Source organism: Eretmochelys imbricata, chromosome 9, assembly GCF_965152235.1.
Source record: "Eretmochelys imbricata isolate rEreImb1 chromosome 9, rEreImb1.hap1, whole genome shotgun sequence".
In the NCBI taxonomy this organism is placed as follows: Eukaryota; Metazoa; Chordata; order Testudines; family Cheloniidae; genus Eretmochelys; species Eretmochelys imbricata.
This window is the reverse complement of record NC_135580.1, coordinates 73177709-73203691: the sequence shown is the minus strand read 5'-3', so window position 1 is coordinate 73203691 and position 25983 is coordinate 73177709. Positions and strand designations below refer to the sequence as shown.

Below are 25983 nucleotides of genomic sequence, written 5' to 3'. Positions count from 1 at the left end.
CTCTCTTGTATAAATCTGATTGTGCATTGGAATATCTTTTTGTGTGCCAGTTACACTAATACAGAGATTATTTCTGTTTTCTCTGGTCCAGTTATCTTAACTTTTATTAATACATTTTTGCTGTCCAGACAAAGAAAGCTTTCCCATTGAAATCAAACGTAAAGATAATGAGGCCAAACCCAGAATGTGGTGGTCATGGACACCACACATCTCTTTCCCATGGAGAAAGAGTTCATGACTTTGCCTCGCTCTTAAGCCAGTGGAGTGTTCAAGGAAGAGATACGGAGGGGGCTGAGTAATACCCTCCACCCTGACAGCCCTGAAATTGAGCTGTCAGTCAGGGAAGGTGGTCTCTCTGACTAAAATAGACCCACTCCACAAAGGGGTAGGCAGCAAAGATCAACACAGCCCTCTTCAATCGTCCCCATAGATACACAGGTAACATTTTAGGGACTGAGTCTCCTATGCTCCTGTGTCCTCCTCCACACAAGTCAGTCTTGTGGAGGGAGGGAAGGCTATTGAAGTTCCCAGTAGCTCTGTGATTCCACGGGGGGGAGGCAATCGGGCAAGGGCTCATTTATATGAGATCCCTGTTGCATTTTGTACTACTGCAGAACCAAACTGTGGACCAGCTAACCAGCTGCTTTGTGGCTCCTGTGGTGCCATATCCTGACTGACTGTTTTAAAGTTTATTTAGGTCAGTGCAGAGCTCCCCCACACAGGTGTAAATGTCCCTTAGAATTTTAAACTACAATAAATAGTATATTTTAAAAGTGCATATTTTTGGGAGGCCAGTGCTATAGTTTTTTTTAATTGCACGCTGATTACACAGGTATTTTAGGAAATAACAAGGTAATGTAAATGCAAATTGCCTAATGATGAGCAAACCTCAGTTGGTTCAGAGCTCAGATTTGATTCACAATCCAAGAGTTCTATTATAGCTTTCTGAATTACCTAAGCTTCTTAGGACGGCAAGTCTCATTAGATATATGGTGCAATCTCATGAGGCATATGGCACTATAATAGTTTTATTACCATTTTTGTTAGCTTTTATTGTCAAATACTGTAGGCTGTAATGTAGTAACCACAAAATAATGTGTTGTTTAGTATTAGCGTAGTAACTTTGTCTATGTGGGAAAGTTGAATTAGTTTAACTTGAATCAGTTTTTAAATTGATTTAAAATCAGTAGATAAACTGTTGCAAACCCCTGTGTGGAAACTTTTTATGTTTGTTTAAGAATAGTTTGTTTCAGTTTAGCCTACACCAATTCTTAAGGACTCACCTGAAAATAAATGCAATCTTAAACCGAAATAACGTGTGTCCATACAGGGATTTGCACAAGTTTAACTACATCAGTTTAAAATCACATATTAGGTTAAACCAACGCAACTTGCTGTGTAGACAAGCCTTACTTACCCTGGTGATTTAATTACCCCTGTGATTTTCTTCTCTTTCTCTGAAGTATTGTCTTTTATTTCTGCTTCCATTCTTCTTTTCTGCATTTTGACCAAGCATTTGGCATTGCAAGGGAAATATGCCAAGTGTCATCTAACAGGAAGAAGGCAAGTGAATGAACTTGCTTTATGTTGGTTGAGCTCAAGTTGTTCTGTGATAAGTCAGATGCAATTAGAAAATAGTTATGTAAAATTCCAGCCTCTAGATAGTACATTCCTATCGTGGTTTAGAAGATATTTTAAAATGCCTGTCATAAATAATCAATTTAAATTTTCAAATGTGAAAAGCCTATCACCTTCTAACTATGTGAGTCTGGCTTTCAGAGTTAGAGTGATTTTTGGTAATAGTCAAAGAGGAAGAATACCTTTTGAATACTGAGTGTTTAGGCATTTCTTTCTACTATAGCTCTGTCGAAAAGACCTATAGAATTTAACAGGAATAAACCAAATATGATTGTGCAGACATTACTCCATAAACTGATATAATCTGAGAAAGAGTGTGATCTCTTTTCTGTTGGCTCTTTGAACTATACTATTAGATTAACCAGCAGTCTTTTAAATTCTATAAGATGGTTAAATAAACCTATAAAATGTATTATTTTGTATTGAATACTATAAGACTTTTTCACAGGGTACATAGAAATGAGTCCTGAATTTGTGTAATTTGTTTCTATAAAAAGTTTGTGTGTCTATATCTATCTATCTTTATGTCATGAAATATACATGCACATGCCAGTTTTAATATCTAAGGCATACTTAAATCAACATTGTCAGTATATGGATTTTTTAATGGTGGGTCTTATCAGTGACATTCTGTTAAAATATTCATTTTATTGAAAATTTGATCTGTTTACATTATTTTATATCATGTACAGTACTTTTCCAAATTGCTATATTGACTAAGGCTTTTTGAGTCAGACTAACATTTATTTTCTACAAAAATTCTGATATTCAGATGCTCTAGGGGAAGACAAAGATACTTAATTTCTTAACATCTAAAGGTTACTGTATGTGCTAAGCGTTAAAATGCCCAATCCTGCTTCCATTGATGCAAAAGAGTTTTGCCATTTATTCCTGTGAGAGCAGAACTGGGCTCACAGTCCGTGCTTGATCGAATTGACATCAATACTTGGTCCTCTTGTGAATGTAGGACATCAGTATATTGTACAGCTAGACTGTATTGCACAAAAATCTTTTCTGAAGGCGTTAGCAAAAGGTCTTGATCACATTTTACTGAAATAGGCAGCTATAACAGTGTTGCCAACCCTCACGATCTTTTTAATCACAGCTTCTGGAATCAAGTAATTATGAGAAAATCTCAAGTTTACACTTTAAAAAAATCCCCCAACTAAAGTAACATTCTAGCCCTTGTGATTGCAGAGAAAAACTTGAAAACGTGACTCAAATATAAACTTAAAGGGTCAAAAACTAAAAGGCCAATAAAAATACTGAAAATGGGTTTGTTTGTTTGTTTGTTTGTTAGTTTTTGTTTTAAAAACAAACAAACAAACAGATGTTAAACCAGTCTCATAATTTTGAGGTCCTGATTCATGGTTTTGTAATATTTGGGGTTGTAATATTGTAAGTAGGTCCAGTAAATGAAATATACAGTAGCTTCACAGTTATACTTTCTGTCAGGTGAGTAGTCAACCCTTAAATTGTATGTTCCATCAGCTTTCTCTTTTTGACAAAGAAAAAATTAAATGAATCTTTATTAAGATGTTACCAATGGTATTAATGAGAAAAGATATATTCAGGTTTAATAGTTAAGAGAAAATAAAATATAGAAATTAGAAACATTAGCAAAAAAAATCCTCAATACAGTTGGATGGGGTTGTAAAAAAGAGACAATGAACTACAATGCCCCCACCCCATCTCAGCAGGCAGAGTGGTTTGACTGAACTGGAGTGGATGGCCACCCTCTGGGGTCCTGACAGGAGGAGTAGGGCATGCACATGGGGATTGTGCAGAAGTGAGGGAGAAAGTGGAAGGCTTTGCTGCTGCTCTAAGGTTGTCTGGCCAATTTGGGAGGGGAGAGGGGACAAGAGGGCTGATTCGCTCTCCTGACTCTCCTGCTTGTCATTTAAGGTCATCTTATGTCCACAGCATCCATCTTGCTGCCGTTGCTGCTCCACCTTGCTGTCCTCTACAGACCTGCCAAGTGTTGTGTCTTGCAGGTCTGTAACTCAGTTCTACACAACGGTAAAATGTAATACATTTTGGAAGTGTGGGAAGCGAGACATTTGCCACACCTCTCTCGTGTAAATACTCTGTAGCCTAGTCTAGGGGAAGGTTCATTGAACTATAACCCCAACTCTTCTACTGACGGTTTTTAGTATTTCTGTGCATGTCATGACACTTATTAGCCAAGGTTCTACACACCCACCCATCCCCAGTCTTCTTAGAGGCAGCTGTCATTCACCCATTTTACAGATAAAATGACTGAAAGATTGGATAAGGTCACTGCTGCCGAATTGGGAATAGAATCCAAGCCATTAATAAAACCAGATCGAAGTCTCTTCTACTTTGCCATACTACCTTTCAGATGAAATGAGTCAAATTATGTGCTTGTCTAAACTCTGCTAAGACAGTATGGATATTTGCCTTCTGTAACCGGTAGACCGCATATGGAGGTTTGAGTCTACCACTGCCTGCGTAGTAATAGGCATAGTCCTTTAGCTCCACTGGTAGAAACTCATAATTTTATATCCAGAGATGCCAGTTTCACCCTGCAGGTGAACCAAGCAGCAGGGGCAATGTTACCCTTGGCTATGCTGTCTCTAGCCACTAGGCTGTACTCTGCTCCAAGGGTCAGTAACTGAATCCAAAGTTCTAGTGTTAGTTTGTAAATAGCTGTTACCCAGTAATAAAGTGTGTCTTGTTTCTCCCTCTATGGGCTGTTCCTCACAGAAGTTAACACTATGCATCCCACTACAGTTACTCCTACTGCTGAAGGATAAAATTCTGGGCTGTGAATTTTGAACGTTGTGGGTTCAAACGTGACTGATGACTCACATGGAGCAAGTATGTTTAAGTTAGTGTGAAGACCCTGGAATAATAGTTGAAATTATTTATGTTGCAGATCATATTTAGAGATAAATTTGGATGTTGCACTAATATTTGGCTTCCTGTTATATTTGTAGTGTTTGTATTTGGTTAATGGATGATGTCCCTTTAAGAAAACAGTGGAGCACAGCATAGCCTTTGGCTGAAGAAGGCTGAGAGCAGTGTGTGGGTGGGAGAATTTGCTTGTGTGTTCAGTGAGTAGAAGACCCTGCCAAAAGGTGATGACTTGGCTCAGTCGATGTATCTTTCCAGAAAACAAATTTCATTCTTAAAGGTATAACATGAGCACTTATTAGGGAGCTGGATGCCTTAGGACATTACTAATGATCTTCAGAGCTTTTTGTCTGTAGGTCACCAATATGAATCCAGCCTTACTCAACAGGGATTAAAAATTGTTCCCATCTAATGGATGTTTGATGACCCTGTATGAAATAAGTTTGGTAATCTCAGTTCCAGCTTCCCTGTTGCAAACTCACCAAGACACCGCAATAGTTTCTAGAGAGGCCAATAACTTTATGGGCATATACAAATTAGTTGCAAATATGCAAATTAGATAATTACATATTTTACATAAAATGCCACACATGAAGCTTCACAAAACCTGGCAACTATGCCTAAAGGTAAAATAGTATCAGGACTGCATTTCCAGATTCTTTTGTGAATCTGATTAGAGTGCCCTGTTTGGGATCAGGAAGAATTTTTTTCCACCTGTTTGAGATTGGTGAGATGTCTCGTTGGTTATTTTGTATTCCTCACAACAACATGGAAGCTCTATTTGTTAGGGTGTTAGTTTGTTAGCAGTGTTTTAAAAAATGATGGGGGAAGGTAGTAGTTTAATCATTGTTATTGTTGTAACCTACAGCTGGTGTACAGTGTGGTATGCAGTTGTGTTAAAAGACACCAGTCTGGTTCATAGGTTGAATGACCTTGCACCATTTAACCAAACATAGGACCTAATTAAATGCCTGGTAGCTTTTGTGTGTGTGGGGGAGATATATTAATGGTCAAGGCTCCAACCTCTAATGGTACAGTTAATGAAGTTCTGACCTGCAGCTTGAAATCCACCTCTGTGTCTGTGTTTCATTTTCCTGCATTTTCTGAACAATTGTATAATGTTAAGGAACTTTTGTTTTAATATGAACCTCAGTATAATAAAGAAGGAATAATTAAAGTGCTATTTCTGTGATATCAAAATTTGTGGATTTTAGCTTTAGATATCCTTTTTTCACTATTTATAGTTATGAGTTATATGCTTCAGTTAAGGCTATATCCAGAAGTCCTTACTCAAGCAAAAATGTAATTGAAAACAATGGGGGTTACCCTTTGGAGGGTAACTTTTTTTTGGCAGCTTGCTCTTGTCTGCTAGAGTCAAGATGAGGCTGCCACCAGTGGTGCTGAGAGTCCCAATTTAAAATGAGCACCTGTTCTATGCAAGTTGTCATAGTGACAGGGTTCTAGTTATCATACATCTAGTTCTCAAACAACTTCATATATGATTAATGTTAATTGCCTTTTTTGTATGGGTGACTTTTTCCCTGCTGCTGAATTGGCTGTTGTTGCCTTTGATCTGGTTGGTAATACAATGTAGAGCAATAGTTAGACAAGTGATCAGTTTGCCAACAGTGAAAGGAGACAGAATCAGGTTGCAGTGAGGTCAGAATTTGTTTCTCTTCTTAAACATTGAAAGGTCAAGTAGAGTTTAACTACTATTGGCATCTTTGAAATGTTGTAATAAATGCCAGAGCAGAGAGATTATTATTGTCCATGATGCAATTAAAAACTTTATAGTCCTAAAAATAAACATTTCTTATTCAAGGTAGCAAGAATGTTGCTTTTATTGGTAAAACCCCAAATAATATTTAAAAATTCTTATCTTTCTCATTTTTCTCAACTTATACAAATAAATTAACACAAGAATGATGACACCTTCTGGGGCTGAAGGAATAGATTAATAATGCCAGTGAGGTATAAGGAAAATTAAAGATGAGTCTGTGGTTACTGTTCCAACTTCAGCAAACCAATTGTGATGGTTTTTCACTAGCAAGTACTGGCACCAGAGTTACTGCTACTGTATTCAGAGCAATTTACACAGCCTGTCATATACTTGCTTCAGAATTTTCCTTGAAGCCCAATAAAATACATTACTATTGAAGAAATCTGTGATACATGTGAGAGTTTACTAAATCAAAACTGTAGCATATTTTTATATCAAATGGCTTTATAGTCTCATGGAATCAATAATTAATTTATTAACTGGGTATCATTTGAAAAAACAAAATCAGCACAGTTTTCGCTTAATTGCTGACAATTCATAAATAGTATAACACTAAAATTCAAAATTTAAATGATCAAAGTATTGGGTACCTCATCTATTATAACGCAGAATAAATGTATCATGGAGTGGGTTATATATCATCAACACTACAAGACATAATGCTCTTTCTTGTTATCTACCTAACTGCCAAGTCTACAAAGTTTATAGGCTGCTAAGATAATGTAATGGTGGTAATCCACTTCAGTTGCAGAAATATGAAGTACTGTTGAATTATATTTCTAGTCGGTTTATTCTTTGTTCTCAGGGGAATAGGATACTATTTCAGTTTCTCTTAAAAAGCCCAGAGAATGAAAGGCAAATCAGGATAAATTATGCTAAATGGTGGACTAGACCCCAGAGGAAATCATGCTTCTGTGGTACAGTATTCCTCCATTAATCTTACAAATGTTACATCTGATGTTACTTCTGTAAAGCTGAAGCATTCAAATATTCATCTGATCCTTTTAATAACAGTTATAATATTATTACGGCTTTGTCAGACTTGTACCTTCATAACTAACTTTGTGGTTTTGACAGCCTATACAGCTAGTCTTCAGAACGACTAAAATATAGAATATTGTTTTATTTTACAGAGCACACATAAACTTGTAATTAAACTGCAAAACTTAACAAATAATTGCCAGCAAGCAATTACCATTCATTAAAGAGTAATTACATGGTTATTTGTGCCCTGTAAAATAAAGCATTACTGAAATCAGTAACGCAATCAATATTTTAGCAGAAACAGGATGCAGCAGTGGTGGACCTTTCAACCTGAGCTGATTAAATTGTCATCCAAATAACAGTTTCCTAGTTAAATCTGCATGTTTATTTGTCTTGATTAATATGGAAATTTATTTCTGATTCTAGTAAATCTCTTACATTAAAAAGCACAAGCAGACATCATTGTCATACTCAAGTGTGATCTGCTGTAAATTTCCACTGATGAATTATAGTTTACAAAATGTTGATAAAGTTGTAAGCATCACAAAATATGCAGTTGTCTATAACAAACATAAAAGAACATTAAAGAAGATGTAGCTTATCAATATTTTTATCAAAACTATAAAAGTGGCCTTGTAAAAATATTCCCCAGGGCACCAAGGGCCTAAGTATACGTTAAAAAAGAAAAAGGTAATAATGAGTAGCTCTCACCAGGCATAGAAAAGAAAAAAAAAGTTACACTAATTTCTGATTTCCAACACCTTGTCACATAACTTTGTAACCACCCCCCCGCCAAAAAAAATTCTAGTATACGCTATCAAAGGTTATTTCCAAACATACAGAAAATAAAAAATGTCGCAGTGAGTTGTGTTTGTGTAAGATTGAATATTCTACTGCTTCCTCATTTTCTTCTTCTATTGATGCCTTCTTTTTGGGCAGTTGGATGACAAGAAATCCTTAGCTTAATTATAGTAATTAAACAAGAACCTCTTAACTAATCTGAGTTTAGCAGAAATATAACAGACGTTTGGAAACTGCAACTTTGAAGCTGAGATCTCAAAAAGAAATCTATTCCTTTTTGACTGAATCCTTTTGTTAGTTTAAGTAATTTCGTACTTTAAAAAATGTTACCCATAGTTTTTTAAACTTAATCCATGATACTCTCAAAATCAGTGATAATTCCTAAAGAAACAGTTACCCTTCTGATGGAAAGTATGGAACCGGCAACAGTAGTATTTGAAGTTAACTTACTGAGATTGTAAAAATTTTTAGAAATATGAATACAGTTGGAATCTGTAAGGTATTTCATTTCTCCTCAAACTTTATTGGTCAGTTCATTTTTTTATGTTAATGAATAAGAAGTATGATATGGTTATTGAACCTGATCCTGAAAAATCATTGAGATGCTCAAGTTTTCAAAAAAAAAAGTTCTTTATTGAGTACTTTTGTTATTGATTTAATGTTCACGACTTGTGAGTGTGATTATATTTTTTTTTTACTTTACAACAAAAATCCTTCTGAGATTTATCTACAGAATCAACACAACTTTCTGAATTAGTCATCCTAAGTGAAATAACATCTAATTTAGAATCAAATGAATCACCTTTTGTTTTCAGAGATTGACTGGTGGCAAATATAGCCTTAGGGAAAAACCCCCAGTTGGTAATATATTTAGAAGAAAAATATTTTTCAGCTGATTGTATGGCTTATGAATGTGTAGGAAACTGTGATGTGAGCCCAAGCTTCCTCATCATGTTTTCAGCTCCCTTTATCATCACGGACTAATAGGTGGTACAGAATGTTTCTTTTGCACCTCCAACCTGTATGCCTTTACTTAAGTGAGATAGGAAAAAAAGGAGGAGGTGAAATTGACCCCTCATAAACCAAAAATTTGGGTATAAATGAGCCTGGGGTGAGAGAATTAAGAAAAGCATTATAAAAATGTCAGTTTTTCTAATCCCAAATTATCAAAAAGTCATGAGTCAGGTCTCCCCCTAAGTCATGGGATTTTTTTAAAAAAAATTGTGATTCTTTTTGTTTGCCGTCTCCTTTCTGAGCCTTCAGTGTATAGTTGGGGCATGTTTTTCAAACTTTTCTCCTCAGACATGGGGGCTAGAAACTTACTTTTTTAACAACAAAGCTGAGATTCCCATATAATCACTTGACTCCTGGAACTGGTGCTTCAAGAAAAAGCACCAAACAGTGTCAGACTTGTGATGAATGTGTGAGGGTTGGTAACAATGAAATGCCTCCAATGGGGCTTGTGTTATCCCAAGAAATTAGCCAGCAGTACACAGAGAAATAGTAAATTAAGTATATCAAATAGGGCTAGTTGAAAATATTCTATCTAAACTATGTTTTTATAGAAAATTAAGTTTTCAGTTAAACATAATTTTTCACTAAAAGTATCTGCTCTCCATGGAACATTTTGATTTTAATATCAAACTATTAAATGTTCAAAAACTGAAGTTTTCAATTTATGTCCAAAATTCAGATATGCTACCTCTTGGGATGTCCCCTCCCAAGGAGGGAGAATTTGATGCCTCATGAGAAATGTAGTCTGATCAGGGATCCTACCACTGAGAGGAGAATGGGAGCATGAGGCACCAGAATTGTGTCTCCTGTGAGGCACAGTCATGGATTTTGGAATTCTAATATTTCAATTTTTTATTTTTGACTGAAAAGTCAAACATTTTCCTGTCAGCTCTAATATTGACATTCAGTGTATTTTGCTGTGCAGTGCTGAACTAAGCCTTTGTCGTCTAAAATATCAAAGAAAAGGCACTGTGGTATCATAGATTTAAAGATGGAATTGCTTCCAGAGTTTCCAACACAGGAGATATTTTTACTTTCAGTTTGATTTCTTTAATATATAGTAAAGAAATAAATTAGTCCAGTGACTTTTTCATTGTAGAACATTGTTACCTTAATGGATCTTCGCTTTAGTGCTATGAGTCTGATACCAGCTGAGAAGATAAAGGATTGTCTGTCTATATCGAAAGAAGGGCAGGAGACACTTCATACGGATTTAATCAGGCCACAACTTTATTATTAGATGTCTGGGATCACCTGGCAGACAAAAGTGTACAGTGGAGACAAATCCATGTTCATTCAAATAACTACCCGGGGCTTCCACCAGCCTCCTTTCATTTTCTGTCCAGGTCATCCAGCCAAACCAAGGCTGGGACCGAACCATCTCCCCTCCCACCCCCGTAGAAGGGTTAAGGTGGGCTATAATAACGGGGGGGGGTTGGTTCCCTGCTGTACCAATCATAGGCCCCTGACCCCTCCTTTAACCAGCACCTCCTTTTTAAGTCTTTTACCAGGCCATTTATCTGGCCACTGGATGCCTTCCCTATGGAGTGCCTGTACTGGACATCCGCCCACACTTACAAAGTGAGTTGCAACATCATAGCCTAGCATTCTTCCCTACTCACCATAATAAGCCCTCCCTGAAATCTGCTGTGGGGAACGCAAAAAAAACCCACTCCACCTAAGCCAACATAGTGGTGACAGAAAAATTTCAGCCCCCTTAAAAAGGAATGACTAGTGCAATGCCCACAGCAGGTCCTAACCAATCTGATATTTGCCACCTTGAGAGGAGGAAGGGTGGATGCTGCCTAGCTTGCTACATGAAGAAAGGGATTCTAACACCGGCACCTGCTCCTTTTAACGCCTTCCGCACTTATGTTCTCACAGGATGAGTCAGTGTCGCCCTGCTGACCCCCACGTACCCTTTTTGCAGCTGCTTCTGACCTCCTTCCCCTCACACAAACCTGGACAATGCCAATGCCCCTCACCCCCACTCCCCACTTCAGGTGTAGTGCGGTTAATTTCATGCAGACTTATTGAATGTAATGCTAAAATTCCATATAGAATTTTTGGCAGATGTGGAATGAGTGAGGAGCAAGCTGTGATGAATAGCAGCTAGACAGTAGTATTTAAATTAAACTTTAATATTAAATTAGAGACAATGGGCTTGATTTTAATGTTATTTAGACTATTGTAAATTCAGAATAATGTCACTAAAATAAATAAGGTTAGAACTGTGAAAGTAAGATCATAATCAGGCCTACAGTGCTTTATTATTATTATAGTATTTGCTAAAAGGAGATGAACAGGTTAAAATATGTGGTGTCTTTAACAAAACAAAACAATTTTCCTTATCTGTCATTAAAAACAGAGATCATCAAAACCAAAAAAGCATTCTAAAAAACTAAGGGTCAAATCATGCTCACATTTCTTATGTGAGTAATCCTTTAAAAGTCAGTAGAACTATTAATGAATTCAGGTGCTAATTCAGTATTTATATTTGTTTAGTGTTGACACTTTGTGCAGCTTAGTTAATGACAAAAGACTCATGAGTTTCATTTTTGCTTGTAGTATTTGTATAGGAAACAAAAACAACGAGGCGTCCTTGTGGCACTTTAGAGACTAATTTCAGAGTAACAGCCGTGTTAGTCTGTATTCGCAAAAAGAAAAGGAGGACTTGTGGCACCTTAGAGACTAACCAATTTATTTGAGCATGAGCTTTCGTGAGCTACAGCTCACTTCATCAGATGCATAGGGCATAAGCTTTTGTGGGGCCCCTGAAGCAAATAATCACCAGCAACTACATATCACACAACAGGAAGCACTAACCCAGGAACCAATCCCTGCGACAAACCCTGTTGCCAACTCTGACCGCATCTCTATTCAAGGGACACCATCATAGGACCTAACCACATCAGCCACACCATCAGGGGCTCATTCACCTGCACATCTACCAATGTAATATATGCCATCATGTGCCAGCAATGCCCCTCTGCCATGTACATTGGTCAAACTGGACAGTCTCTATGCAAAAGAATAAATGGACATCAAGAATTGTAACATTCAAAAACCAGTAGGAGAGCACTTCAGTGTCCCTGGACACTCAATAAGAGACTTAAGTGGCCATTCTTCAACAAAAAAACTTCAAAAACAGACTTCAACAAGAGACTGCAGAGCTGGAATTAATTTGCAAACTTGACACCATCAAATTATTAGGCATTATTAAAGACTGGGAGTGGTTGGGTCACTACAAAAAGTAATTTCCCCTCTGTTGATACTCACACCTTCTTGTCAACTGTTGGGAATGTGCCACATCCACCCTGATTGAATTGGTCTTGTGAGCACTGACCCCCTCACTTGGTAAGGCAACTCCCATCTTTTCAGGTGCTGTATATTTATACCTGCCTACTGTATTTTTCATGCATCTGATGAAGTGGGTTATAGCCCAAGAAATCTTATGCCCAAATAAATTTGTTAGTTTCTAAGGTGTCACAAGGACTCCTCGTTGTTTTTGCTGATACAGACTAACACGGCTACCCTTATGAAACCTGTATAGGAAACAGTACTGAAAAATGTTTAAGGATCTGACCTTGCAAACAATTAGGCTTGTGAGTAGTCCCGTCAAAGTGACTATTCATGTGAATAAAATTACACATTGCCAAAAATGTAGGATCAGTACAAAAAGCCAACCATCCTCCTCCCTTCCTCAAAAACTCTTTAGATTTTAAAAGATTTTTTCTTAAATCCTATTTATGTAAAACACTTGCTAACTGAGGCGGAGGTGGGAAGTTTTATAAACGTTCTGTTGAGGGTTGAGCTTTGTTGTGGGCCGTCAGTGAGCAGAGCTGCTAATTTAAGTTGATTTGGTTTTTGTAATTTATATCAAAAGCACTTAAAATGCTAGATAGACACCTTTTGATGTATATTTTTATAAATCAAACAATAACAATTCGTTTTTGTTTTACAAAGCCTAAAATCTAGGCCTAATTTTACTTGAGATCCTACTTTTATGTGAAATATACTGAATTTCTCTAAACAGACAGTCAATAGGTAAATTAGACATGGAAATATATGGTTTAGTATACCTTAATAGCATGCTTTTGACACTTTGTATGTACTGCATATTTTGAGAGACGATTACATTTAAGATCCGTTAAAAATGGGAAGAAGTACTCCTAGTGAAATAGAAAAAGGTTTAACTGAATTTAGGAAAGTGAGGAGGTTTCCCAATCACATGACATTGTAGTAGTAGTGAAATGCAGGATAGAATATAGTGTGAAATTATATAGATTACTCAGTAAATTTGCTTAATACTATTCTTTTTGGAGCAAAGAGATAAAAGAAAAATGGTCCAAATTTCATGTGCTATACTCTCTCTCTCTGTGTGTATGTGTATATATATATACTCTATGATTATCTGGACATTATAGTAAATTTCATTTCAGAACCATTCCAATATGGTGATAGGACTCCTTAAAAACAGCAAACAAAAAAGGGAAAAGGCACTGAATAAAGTGAAATTCAAAACTGCCTAAAACAAAGCTAAAAAGAGGAGCAGGGAGGTTTATAGACTGAAATAGTAAACCAGAAAAAATGATTTTGTGCTACTTTGATGTACAATAAAACAAAGTAACACTAGCACATTATGTGAAAAATGAACAGGCTAATGGTACCTCTGTGTAGTGGTGCTGAAAGTTGTCTTCATTTAAACACAGAGTTTGTCTTACATTGATGGAGAGCTTTGCCACTGCAAAGTTGATAGAGTGGACTTTAACTGAAATTTCTTTGTGAAGCAAAAGTCTCTTTTGGATATGCTTTCTATTTTAACCTCATTTATTTTTGCACCTTGATTATTTTATACAGTGTTTCACAGCATTTTGTCAAAAGCTCTATTATTCAGCTGAGTAAAATGTATTTTTGCCAAAGAAAAGCGGCAATATCTTTGCAAACATTAGAACCTTATATTTTTATCACTTGGCTTGGGAAAGAATGATTCCAATGGCTTTTGCTCTGTAGAGCTCTATTGTGGTGACAGCTGCAGAATGATAGTCCAGACACAAAAACTGTGTTAGGGGAGTGGAGGAATGGAATAGATAAATACACAGATCTTTTATTTCTTTACATTATGTATTAAAACTTGTAACAATTCATAATCTGTTCCAGCTAGGGTGAAAAATGTGAGAATTTGATAGGTTAGGCCAACATTGTTAGTTTAGTCCTTACATAGCAGTCAAAAACACCAATCAGTCTGTGAGGAAGGGAAACCAGGACTGAAAAGCAAGAAACCAAAAGACTTGAATGCAACATGTACTCATTCCTTCTAGTTTCCTGTCAGCCTCCCCGCCCCATCCCCACCCCCAATACCTTTTAAACCACACTTCATAGTAATGTCCACTCTTAAGTGGCTATAGTAATTTAACTGGTAGGCTAAATGGTTATCTAGATCCTTGCAGCGTTGTGGGTTTTTTTTGTTTGTTTTATTTATTTATTTTAGTTCAAAGGTTTTTGGTGGGATGTTCGTGTACCAGTGGCCCCAGAGAGGATTCAGGTCATCCTATCACAGTTTACATGCTAAGGCCCAAATCTGGTGACAGCAATCTGGAAAATAATCCCTACTACTGGTGTAGTTATCTTCTTAAAGCACTGTGTTAAGATAAATCAACTAATTTTAGCGGCACCACTGTGAGGCACATTGTCTCCATTTTACAGAGTACTGAGAAACAATGATGAAATGGCCAGCTGAAGGCCTCACATAAAATCAGTAGCAGAGTCAGGACTGGAAGTCAGAATTTCCTTGTTCCCAGCCTAGTGATTTAGTTCTAAAATTCTCATAGCTCTTTACCTTTTAATATACAGTCACTCCATATGACTTTGAGTGCATGCTTCTGCAAGTGTACATGCAGAGTATTTCACTGATGGATCATTTGAGTACAGGTTTCAGAGTAACAGCCGTGTTAGTCTGTATTCGCAAAAAGAAAAGGAGGACTTTTCCATTTGAGTACAGTATAACACTGGTTATGTTTAACCTGCCACAAGTAGTCCTTTTCTCCTAGGCAAAAATATCAGAGAGAGAAAGAGAGAGGGAGAGAGATGGTTCATATTTTTATAATACAAATCAGTACAACATGTATTAAGCAAACATTTCAAAAAGAAAATAAATTTAAATTTATCCAATTTGTATTTCAACAGCTCACGGCCAGGAAGACCCCCCAAACGCTCTCTGGGAGTTGCAATACAAGAAAATGCACGTCTTCTGCCCCATGGAGTCCCAGGCCTGTTATCACCAGGACTTATCTCCCCAACAGGTAATAAAATCTATCAGATGTTCAGACTGGTCTCTTCATACTGCACAGCAGTTGAAATAAACTAATATTGATCCAAATGCCATGTCCTTCAGGGCTTTTCAAGCTTTACCAGAGGTTACATTATTGGATTTTTTGAGTATTCATGAATACTATGTTTTGTTGCTGCAGTGACTAAAATCTAATGGATTTGTAGTTTAGGTCTTTATTAATTGTAATTCCATTAAATACATTATTTTATTATGAAAAAAATGCTCAGAGAAAATTAGCCATTGTCTTAAAGGGTCTTAAAGTGTGAGTTTCTCCTTTTCTGGTGCATGTGACTTTTAGTTCTCATGGGATATAAACAGGGTGGCTAATATGTATGCTATAAAATGATTAGTGTAGGTTAGGAAGACATAAAACTGGTCACACTAACTATGGAAGACGTTGTTATCAAAAGGATGAATAAAACCAAATGCAGATGGTCATGATGTTCTGCATTTGTTCTCTTAATTTAGTGTCACAATATAACTGTTGACTATAAATACCCCTAAAATATTACATCATCAACAGTGTTTTGCTGCTATTCAGTAACTTAAGGCAATGTGAATTAAAAGCAAAAAGAATTTAAACTTCAGTGAAGCTTCTGGTTACCATTACCACCAACTGATGGTGTCATATGCATATGTTTATTTGATAATAAGGTCAACAATCCACAACTTAATTGACATACAGTAAAATGTAACCAATTACTTAAATATTCAATAGGCCTAGCAATCATAAGGGAGTGCCTGGAGCATGGTAACTTAGGCCTTTATCCTGCAACTTCTTGCACATGGGTGGACTGCTGCACGGTCCCATTGAGCTCAGTGGGGCATGGACACAGCAGTCCACCCATATACAAGAAGTTCCAGAATCAGGACCTTAAATCTCCCCATGTCCCATTGTGCACAAAGTGGGAAAATTAATGAAGAATTTCAGTTCTCTTGACCCACTGGGTCAATAAAGTACTGTCATGGAAGCAGGAATGAACCTTCTTAAGCAATATTAATATTAATAATTGCTTCAAACGTACTCAAAGTTTGAAAGCATTTTGCTGGATTCAACCCCCACCCCAGTTCAGTTGGTCCCAGTCTGTTATCTAATTATAATAATATGTCATTAATAATTCATTTGTACTGTAGTAACGTTCTGAAGACTGATTTTCAAAAACACATTTTTTATTAGAATTTTTGAAACAGTATTTAGTGTTCCTAGACCAAGGGTTTTCATATAGTCTGTGCTTTATTTGTTCTCCACTGATGATAACAAGAGGCAACCAGTGTTGATAAATTGTTGCCAAAAGTACACAGCATAGCCCATTGCTTGACACCATGTTTGCAAATAGGGCCTAAAGCTATACAAAAGGGGGTGAGGGCTCTGGCTGGGGGTGGGGCAGCGGATGAGGGATTTGGGGTACAGGAGAGCGTTCTGGGCTGGGATCGAGGGCTTGGAGGGTAGAGGGGGGATCAGAGCTGGGGAAGAGGGTTTGGGTGTGGGAGGGGGTCAATGGTGCAGGTTCCGGACAGCACTTACCTCAAGCAGCTCCCGGAAACAGTGGCATGTCCCCTCTCCGGCTCCTATGCGGAGGCGCTGCACTGGCCAGGTGGATCTGCGTGCTGCCCCATTCGCAGGTGCTGCCCCCGCAGCTCCCATTGGCCGCGGTTCCCAACCAATGGGAGCTGTGAAGCCAGCACTTGGGGCGGGGGCAGCGTGCAGAACTCCCTGGCTGCCCCATGTGTAGGAGCCAGAGGGGGGACATGCTGCTGCTTCCGGGAGCCACAGCATGTGCAGAGTGGGGCATGCCTCCGACCCTGCACACCAGCGGAGCTCAAAGGCTGGATTAAAAGGTCTGACAGACCGTAGTTTGTCCACCCCGATCCTATGTGCTATTCTGCCCACAGAGAGTAGCAAAACATGCTTTAAAATTAAAAATCGGAAAAATCAAATAAAAAAGGTTAAGCTTCAAATTACTAGACGGTCTTTTGGAAAAAGCTGAAGATGTTTAACCAAATACTAAAGTAAATTTTTAAAACTATTTCTGCTGACATATTGCTCAGAATGAAGGGGGATTGTGAGGGCTGATACAAGTCCTTTGGAGACTCAAATGAGAACCTGTATTGTCACAGCACTCCCCACATTCTTTGCACTACAGGAAAGTGCTGTGAAACCAGACAATGGTACAGCAGGGCTCCAAGGGAAAGTTGGATCCATGAGAGTTTCTCCTTCAGCTAAGGGAAGCTGAAACAGTGCAGCTGGATATTACTGAAGCTTTAATTACTTGAAGCAGCTGCTTCTTATTTGCCCCCCCTCTCAAAAAAACAAGCTTTCTGTCAAAGAAGGCAGAGATGTGGCAGTCTTTGAAAAAGGAAAGAAAAGTGCTACAAGAGCCATTTCCACACTTGCTGGGGATCTGAGGTATGGACCTGGATGAGGCACCTGGGACATGAAGCTTTATTTATATCTGTTTATTGATAATTATTGGATTAATCAACTCTCAGGCTCTGTCTGAATGGCTTCATGACTCTGACAGTTGGCTCCCCCCCCCCTTTTTTTAAGCTAAATTAAAAACTAAAACAGTGCATTTTACTACTTCTCAAAGGAGGTGGGATGGTTATAAGACTAGGGTGATGTGTAGTAGACTAGAACCAGGGAGTGATCACAGAGGTATTAACCCATTGTCTCCTGGTCACAGATCAGTTTGGGTACTTATGTTCTCACACTTACCATTATTTGTTGTTTAGTTTGGGCTATCCTTTCTGTATGTAGTGACAGTCTTGGCCAGTGTCCTAAAAGAGTTTTTCTTCCCCTAAAACAATGTCAGCTTTCTGCCACATGGGAAGTAGAAGCGCTTTCTCCTGTTTGCTGCTCCAGCTAGCCACATTTACAGGCATCAGGAGGAGTGGAGAACAACCCAGGCTGTGAGAGTGACTGGGCAGAGAATGCAGCAATTTGGCATAGCCTTGGGAGAACCCACTCCTTCCATTGGTTGGGAAATGGTGTTGGGGAGGATTTTTTCCTTACATCTTGGTGCTTCTTCAGCTCTTCTCTGTCTCTATACATACAATGCAGTTTTCCTCTCTAGGTCTCCTTTCCTGGGCCACCTGAGCCCTACATCTCCACTGAACTCTCTCCCCTTAAAGAACCCAGCCTCTGATCTTGTCACATCTTGGTGGAGCAAGCACACAAAGATGGTTATGTAAATCTGCCTTCATGCTTCAAATGGAAAATTTCAAACTCATTATGTTTGCGTAGCTTTGAAATTTCCCACAGTCTGTCTATCTCTCGCCAACATATCGCCCTAGTTGGTAACTGCTCACCCAAACTCAGTATGGCAAAAACTGAGCTCCTCATCAGCAATGACATGATTCATACTTTCCTTTTGTTCACTTTAGTCCCCTCCCTCTTTTAGTGATCTATCAATTCACAGCAGTTCACCTTCAGCCATTCTGCTGGGTGCATGAATGGGTCCCAAGAAGCTGCTTCTATGAGTTGGGGAGTAAACAGATCAGTCTTGAGAGTGACAGTCAGCAACTTTCTCAAGACTTTAGTCAGCCATCTCATTTCACCTCTTGTAATACATGCTGCTATTTTCATCACCCATTTGGCTTGTAGCAACTCAGGTACACATGGTCATTTTCACATAAAAAACAGGCAGTTAAATTAGGCATACTGCACTTCCCAGCTTTGACTTTTTGGCTGTAAATGCTTGAGTAGAAAACTCAACACCTTGTTTGCAAATCTGTGCAATTTATTCAGTCTAACGTAACTTCTTGTTGATTTTCCATTTACAGTTAAACTTTTAATAATAGTTTCATTTTATAAATATATTAGTAGATAATGAATACCAACTAGCACCTTCGAGTATGTAATCAATAAAGTAGTTGCTATCAGAATACTGTAAGTTTAGGTGTTGCCTTGCTTCCAGTTACTATATTAAACAGTAGCTTCTTATTGTTTCTGTAGGCATAGAAAAAATATCAAGAATAATTTGTCTCTGGTCTTTCCAGCAATTTAATTTAGGTTTTCTGTGTTAAAGAACTAAATGTGAGGTTTGCCAACACAATCAGTGCCCACCTGCCTTTTATTAATCACAGTTTCTCTCCCGATTTCCACCTATACCTGGTCCCAAAGCTGCTTCTAAGCTGCAGTTGAGTAGCAGTCTTTGGCCTAGCAGAGAAGCTGCAAGACTTGTTGTGAAGGCCTGCAGAGCTGAGGGGTGAGGAGGAATGAGAGCATGCTTATTGAGAGATGCAGCCAAGACAGAGTAGGGCCTGTTGCCAAAAGAGAGAGCTCTGCTGCATCGCTGTTGCTCAACAGCAACGTGTGGCATTGGCTGAAATGTTTGAAATTCAGATAAATTTAGAAAATTCTGGTGTTTATTCAAACTAGAAAAATATACAAGCCAGCAAATCTTTAGAACTCCTCTGTTCTTATTGTGAAGCTGAGCTGATTGGATTCTGAGAGGAAGCAGCTTGTAAGCACACCCTCCTGGTCAATTTAGAGTACCTGTTGACTTGTTTCACCACCTAAAGTAGCTGGATATAGGGCTACCATGCCTGATGGCTGCTGTCAAAAAAATGAAAGAAGTGTGAATCCTCTATGTCCCATTTAAACTGGCCTTGGAGCAAAGGAAGCAAGTGATTATATGGATTAATGAACTGTCCCATCAACATAGGAGACTAAACATTTTGGTATGTTTACATCTCACTTCTGCAGATCACTTATGTTGCTTCCCATTATCCCTTTTTGGTAATCATGGATGTTCTTTTTTAAGCTCCCTTTCTAATAGGAAGCATATGGACAACTTTGTCATTATTGGCATTACCTGGTTTGACTGAGTTATTATTATCTTTAAAAAAATCAAAGACATACACACTGCTTCAAGATGACTTCTCTGCCTATGGGGAATGCTAATAGTTATAAACTGTTCGTGGTGACAGTTCTGTAGTGAATTACTTTGATATATATGGCTAATAAATTAATATGATTCAGTTAATGAGAAGTACAAGTGTTGCCAAACTCCACTAGTTCAGCTTTTAATGCTGCTCCACATTTGCAGTTCTAGCTTCCCCCTGTGGTGAGAGGATCACTGCTACCTATGCACTGTCATTGTGATAAATGGCATATCCCACAGTGGCCTGCATTCCATCTGGTGTGTCCCCGAAATGAGAAATATTTTATACCAATGACATGCTTACAAGCCAAACCTTAAATAATTGTACAAAGAATTATCTTTTCAAATAATAAAAATTCATATACTTCTTTAGCAACTCCTCATTTTTAGTACCATAGCTAATGAATGTTGCCCTGAGAAAGGAAAACACATGTAAATAATGTAGAAAAATGTCTGAGCTTCAGCCTCCCCAAAAATATATTGTTAAAATTCAGTTTTTTGATAACTTAATTAAACATGGTCTCAGCTAATAATTATTATCAGAGAGGTGTGAAACTTGATAGCTTCATTTCACAGGGGTTTGTGCAAAGCTGGTTTTGGTTTCGATGCTCCTGAGTTCATACGTTCTTTGAGATCTCAAAACTCAAAATGAAGCTCAGCCAAAATGGGCAATTTTGCTAAGTTTTGAGGTGAGAAAAACTGAGTGCACTTAATATTCAGTCCACGTCTGGACTCAACTTGGCCAGATTTGCTAATGTCAGTGAACTGTTTGGGAAACTTAGCCCCTATTTCAAGATGGTAACAAAATTCTTAAGCAGGGAAGTTTCATCTGTTTTGAGAACTTGTTATGAAAATTTCTTACAGTTCTTTTTATTATGCTACAAGTAGGTACTTTGTAGAGTAGCTGAGGTCTGAGTGAGTCATAAATTTAGGGAAAGGCTAGAAAGTTTCCTCACATGAATAAGTAGATAAATGAATAACAAGTCAAGTTTTTTAATAATTCATAATCTTTATTTTTCTTCATGGTTTTCAGAACCTCTCTTAGCAGATTGATAATAAATTTGTTTCCTGTTAATGGCTTTATCCTTTTCCATTTAGCAGATATTGATTCTCTCGCCCAGACTCATGCTTTGCTTCTTATGGGGAAACCAGTGTGGCTTGGCAATGCTTCTTTTCTATATAACTCATTACTCAGAATTATGATGAATAGAGGTAATGTTAGCAATGATATCTGCAAAGCTCCGAAAGAAGGCTTGTTAATTTGAGCTCCCTCTGTTGTCTGGATGGTTGCTTCAGCAGCAACAAAATAATATTGTGACTGAACAGTGGCTGTTGGGTTTTATTTTTCTTGGCTACAGTAAGTTGAACAAAAATACTTGGACTGCGAATGAGAGTCTAGAATCTCCATCCAATAAATGTAGCTTTAAAGCACAGTACATATTCTGTTATTTAAATATCTTGACAGTGTTCCTTTAAGAATCTCAAACCCTATTGTGGGTGTTAGCTTAAATCTTAGTTCTAGGAGTTATACTAGCTTTGATTAAATGTCTGAATTAATTGAAATTAAGTTGGCATTGAGGCATTCTCCACTGACATTAACAGGGATCAGCTTATTGACTCAGCTGGTTTTGAGGCTCATCAAAATGCACTCTAGTACGATAATCCTCTTGCAGTCAAATTGAGCAACTTCAGGTTCTGGAGATGCTACCTTTTGTCAAGATCATGCCTAATCCTGATTCTCCATTGTTTGGGAATAGGGCAGTGTGTGTGCTAAAACACTACTCTGAAAATGATGGGGTATAACATTACAGAAAAGGAGCATAAATAGTTTGTCCCCCCACTAGTGTCTGCACTCTGGGACAAATTTATTCAGTTGATTTTAGTGGTGTTTCGCAAAGGACACACAGGTCCATTGTATCTTTAGTCATTTTAATTCTCATTTTTGGTGGCTTCACTAGTAATTGTTGGTAATAAAGTGGAAACCAAAATTTAATTTAATAGAGTCCATTTAAATAAACACAATTGTAAACTTTTCATTGCAGGGTTGACTGTTACTGTTACCATATCTCACAGAGATAATGTGGTTGCAGGAAAATGTTGATCTATGGAGCAAAAGAATATAGTCAACCATCTATTTGCAGTGTCTTAATCCAACTTGTTTGCTCAAATAATATGCTCTTTATTAGCCTCCATATCTAAATTAGATTTGAGTTGTGAGATTTCTCATAGGAAAGTCTTCTAAGTCTGTATTTTGGCAAAATTGTGAACAGTTGGTGTAACAATACTGTTGCAAATTGTCCAGAAAATTCATATAGGGAACAAAACAAAGCTCAGCAAATGATACCATAAACACACACCATATTTAAATGCAGGAGTTTTCTCAGTGTTATTTCATCCTCTGTGATTAATTCCTCTTGAAGGAATATAATAGCTGGATAATGTTATTAATTAAGTGCCAGTAGAGCTCTGTAGTCTGTAGTAAAGTTAAGTATGCAACTAGTCCTGCGGACTTGAATGGGACTACTCATGCACTTAAAGTTAAGCACATGCTTAAGTAGTTTGATAGTTGATGTCCTAGGTTCTTTTCAGATGAATAGAAAGCAACTCTTTTAGTGAAAAATCTAAGTGCTAATGACTGCAGTGGAAATTGCTTGACTGATAGCCATAAACCCTTTACATTGTACTACGACCAGTAAAAGTAATGGCCATACTCATTTGCTTTTGACACAAATAAAGTAAGCATTCACTTACTTTAAAAATTACAGAATCCAAATTAGATAAATATTTGCTTTATGTTGTAATGTTTAGTGTTATGTTTTCTATAATTTGCTGCTGCACTGACAGGCTGTGAATAAGATGTGGGTCTACGCTCCATAAAAATATAATAAATTAACTTAAAACTACTCTGCTAGAAAAATAATAGTATATATGTTTATGTGGGGATGCTTTCTTGGCATCCAAGAATATTTGGTCTTGATGAAGTTTAACTCCCAATATCAATGTTATGTGTTACCTTCTCATTTTAACCTGAAGTATATCCATGGGATTAGCTCTGGCAAATGTTGTGTAAGGAAAATTTAATTTTCTGACAGTATTTTTGACAAGTGTATGGATACCAACAGTCATTTGCCCTCACGCTTAACTATGAAAAGATTTGATAATGTTTTGCAAAAAGTGGTTATTAATAGAAATATGTGATTTTTTTTATTGTTCAGAGATGTGAGTTGCATAATTAGTTTTCCAGAAAGCATTTTTTCCGTACATTTTTTCTAGAAATTATATTTGCTGATCTTATCACATCATTTACTAATGCATCAAGACAGAGATTCTTAAAATTTGGGTAAACAATGGTTAAGTGAAAACCATGCTTTTCATGAAAATAGCTTTTATTCAGTGTATAGTTGTAGCAAATTTTGTATATATATATTTTTACACATCTGTCTGTGATGCATCTATTTCCTAGTCCTTCTCTCTGGTCGCACGTTATTATCCAAGTTAGCCCATATGTTAGTACTGAGTTGGACTGCTTGTGCCTAACTGTATGTCTAGTTTCAGAGTAACAGCCGTGTTAGTCTGTATTCACAAAAAGAACAGGTGTACTTGTGGCACCTTAGAGACTAACCAACTTATCTGAGCATAAGCTTTCGTGAGCTACAGCTCACTTCATCGGATGCATACTGTGGAAAATACAGAAGATGTTTTTATACACACAGACCATGAAAAAATGTGTGTTTATCACTACAAAAGGTTTTCTCTCCCCCCACCCCACTCTCCTGCTGGTAATAGCTTATCTAAAGTGATCACTCTCCTTACAATGTGTATGATAATCAAGGTGGGTCATTTCCAGCACAAATCCAGGGTTTAACAAGAAGTCTGAGGAACAGTGTGTGGGGGGGGAAATAAAGAAAAGAAAATAGGTTACTTTTTATAATGAATCAACCATTCCCAGTCTCTATTCAAGCCTAAGTTAATTGTATCCAATTTGCAAATTAATTCCAATTCAGCAGTCTCTCGTTGGAGTCTGTTTTCAAAGTTTTTTTGTTGAAGGATAGTCACTTTGAGATCAGAAATCGAGTGACCAGAGAAATTGAAGTGTTCTCCGACTGGTTTATGAATGTTATAATTCTTGACATCTGATTTGTGTCCATTTATTCTTTTACGTAGAGACTGTCCAGTTTGCCCAATGTACATGGCAGAGGGGCATTGCTGGCACATATCACATTGGAAGATGTCCAGTATGTGTCTGCTTGCCAATTAAATGCCACTCTGCTGCACGACAATCTTATTTCAATTTGGAGTATTAGTTGCAGAAAAGTTTACATGTTGGTACACAATGCTCAGTAAAGTTACCTTCCCATTGTTAAGTACAGTTAACTCAGCTTACTTTAGTACTATACAGTATAAATAATCATGAAACCACATCGCTAATAGATTTGGTTTGGGTCCAAATTGTGAGAGCTAAAGGCGTGAACTGCAGGCTCTTCATTTATGAAAAAATAAAAGAGAAATACCAAATGAAAGTAAAAAATAATGACATTAAAATATACCAGCGCCTGAGAGACGAGCACAAAAAGAGATTTTGTTGTAACTTGCAAGCAGAGTTACTTTGTGCTTAAAAAGAAGCTAAACAAAAATACTTTGTGCTTAAAAAGAAGCTATAAATAAAAAACTCCCATAGAAGTTCATTTTCCACAAAGACCTTCATTTCACATGTCATAAATATTTAAATTGTGACCTGGTATAAGAATTTGCCAAGGAGGGTCTTTGTCCAGATTTCCTTAAGTGTGCATCTAACAACTTTTAATGTCTCATTTATGCGTGTTTATTACTTCAGAATTTTAGGATTGGCATTTGTGTTGGAATTGTCAATAAAGTTGCATGTATGATGAAAGGGTTCAGATACAAGAATTGCTGCTGCAAGTAACCAGAGAGAGAGGGTCAGTCCAGCAAAATTCACAGTTGTGAGCCAGACTGTGCCATTAAGTCACAGCCCTGTGTACGGAGTAAGACAGAGCTGCACTGGAGCTCCTGGGGAGTGTGCCCATACTGTGCCTGTCCCTTAGAAGAGCAGCATGTTGAGGAAGACCAGCTTGGCTGAACGAAGCAGAAAAGCATGGCCCTACTTTCTCCCTGCTCCTTTTGGAGAAACTGCATGTGCAAAGGCAGTATCCTTGAGCAGATCTTATGCTGTAGGAAATGCATGGGCTGCAGTTGTCAGCCGCTGCATGGAAGTTTGTAAGGGGTATGTGGGGGAGCACATTCTCTGTGCCCTCCTTCCAAACCCTCGCATTTCATTGGGGTGCTCTTTCTACATAAGAATGGCCATGCTGGGGCAGACCAAAGGTCCATCTAACCCAGTATTCTGCCTTCCGACAGTGGCCAATGCCAGCTGTTCCAGAGGGAATTAATAGAACAGGTAATCATCAAGTGATCCATCCAGTCGCCCATTCCCAGCTTCTGGCAAACAGGGGCTAGGAACAACAACCCTTTCCATTCTGGCTAATAGCCAATTATGGACCTATCCTTCACAAAATTATCTAGTTCTTTTTTGAATCCTATTATAGTCTTGGACTTCACAGCATCCTCTGGCAAGGAGTTCCACAGGTTGACTGTGCGTTGAGTGAAAAAATACTTCCTTTTGTTTGTTTTAAATCTGCCTATTAATTTCATTT

The 25983-nt window shown here is 37.7% G+C and overlaps 1 protein-coding gene across 1 annotated transcript in view; it reads left to right on the top strand.

The window, feature by feature from the left end:
- Positions 1-25983, top strand: part of DACH2 (dachshund family transcription factor 2) — a 472015-nt gene that overhangs the window by 239991 nt on the left and 206041 nt on the right. Inside the window, exon 2 of the mRNA XM_077826384.1 lies at positions 15281-15396. Coding sequence (XP_077682510.1) covers positions 15281-15396 — 116 coding nt within the window. The remainder of the gene's footprint in view (positions 1-15280; positions 15397-25983) is intronic.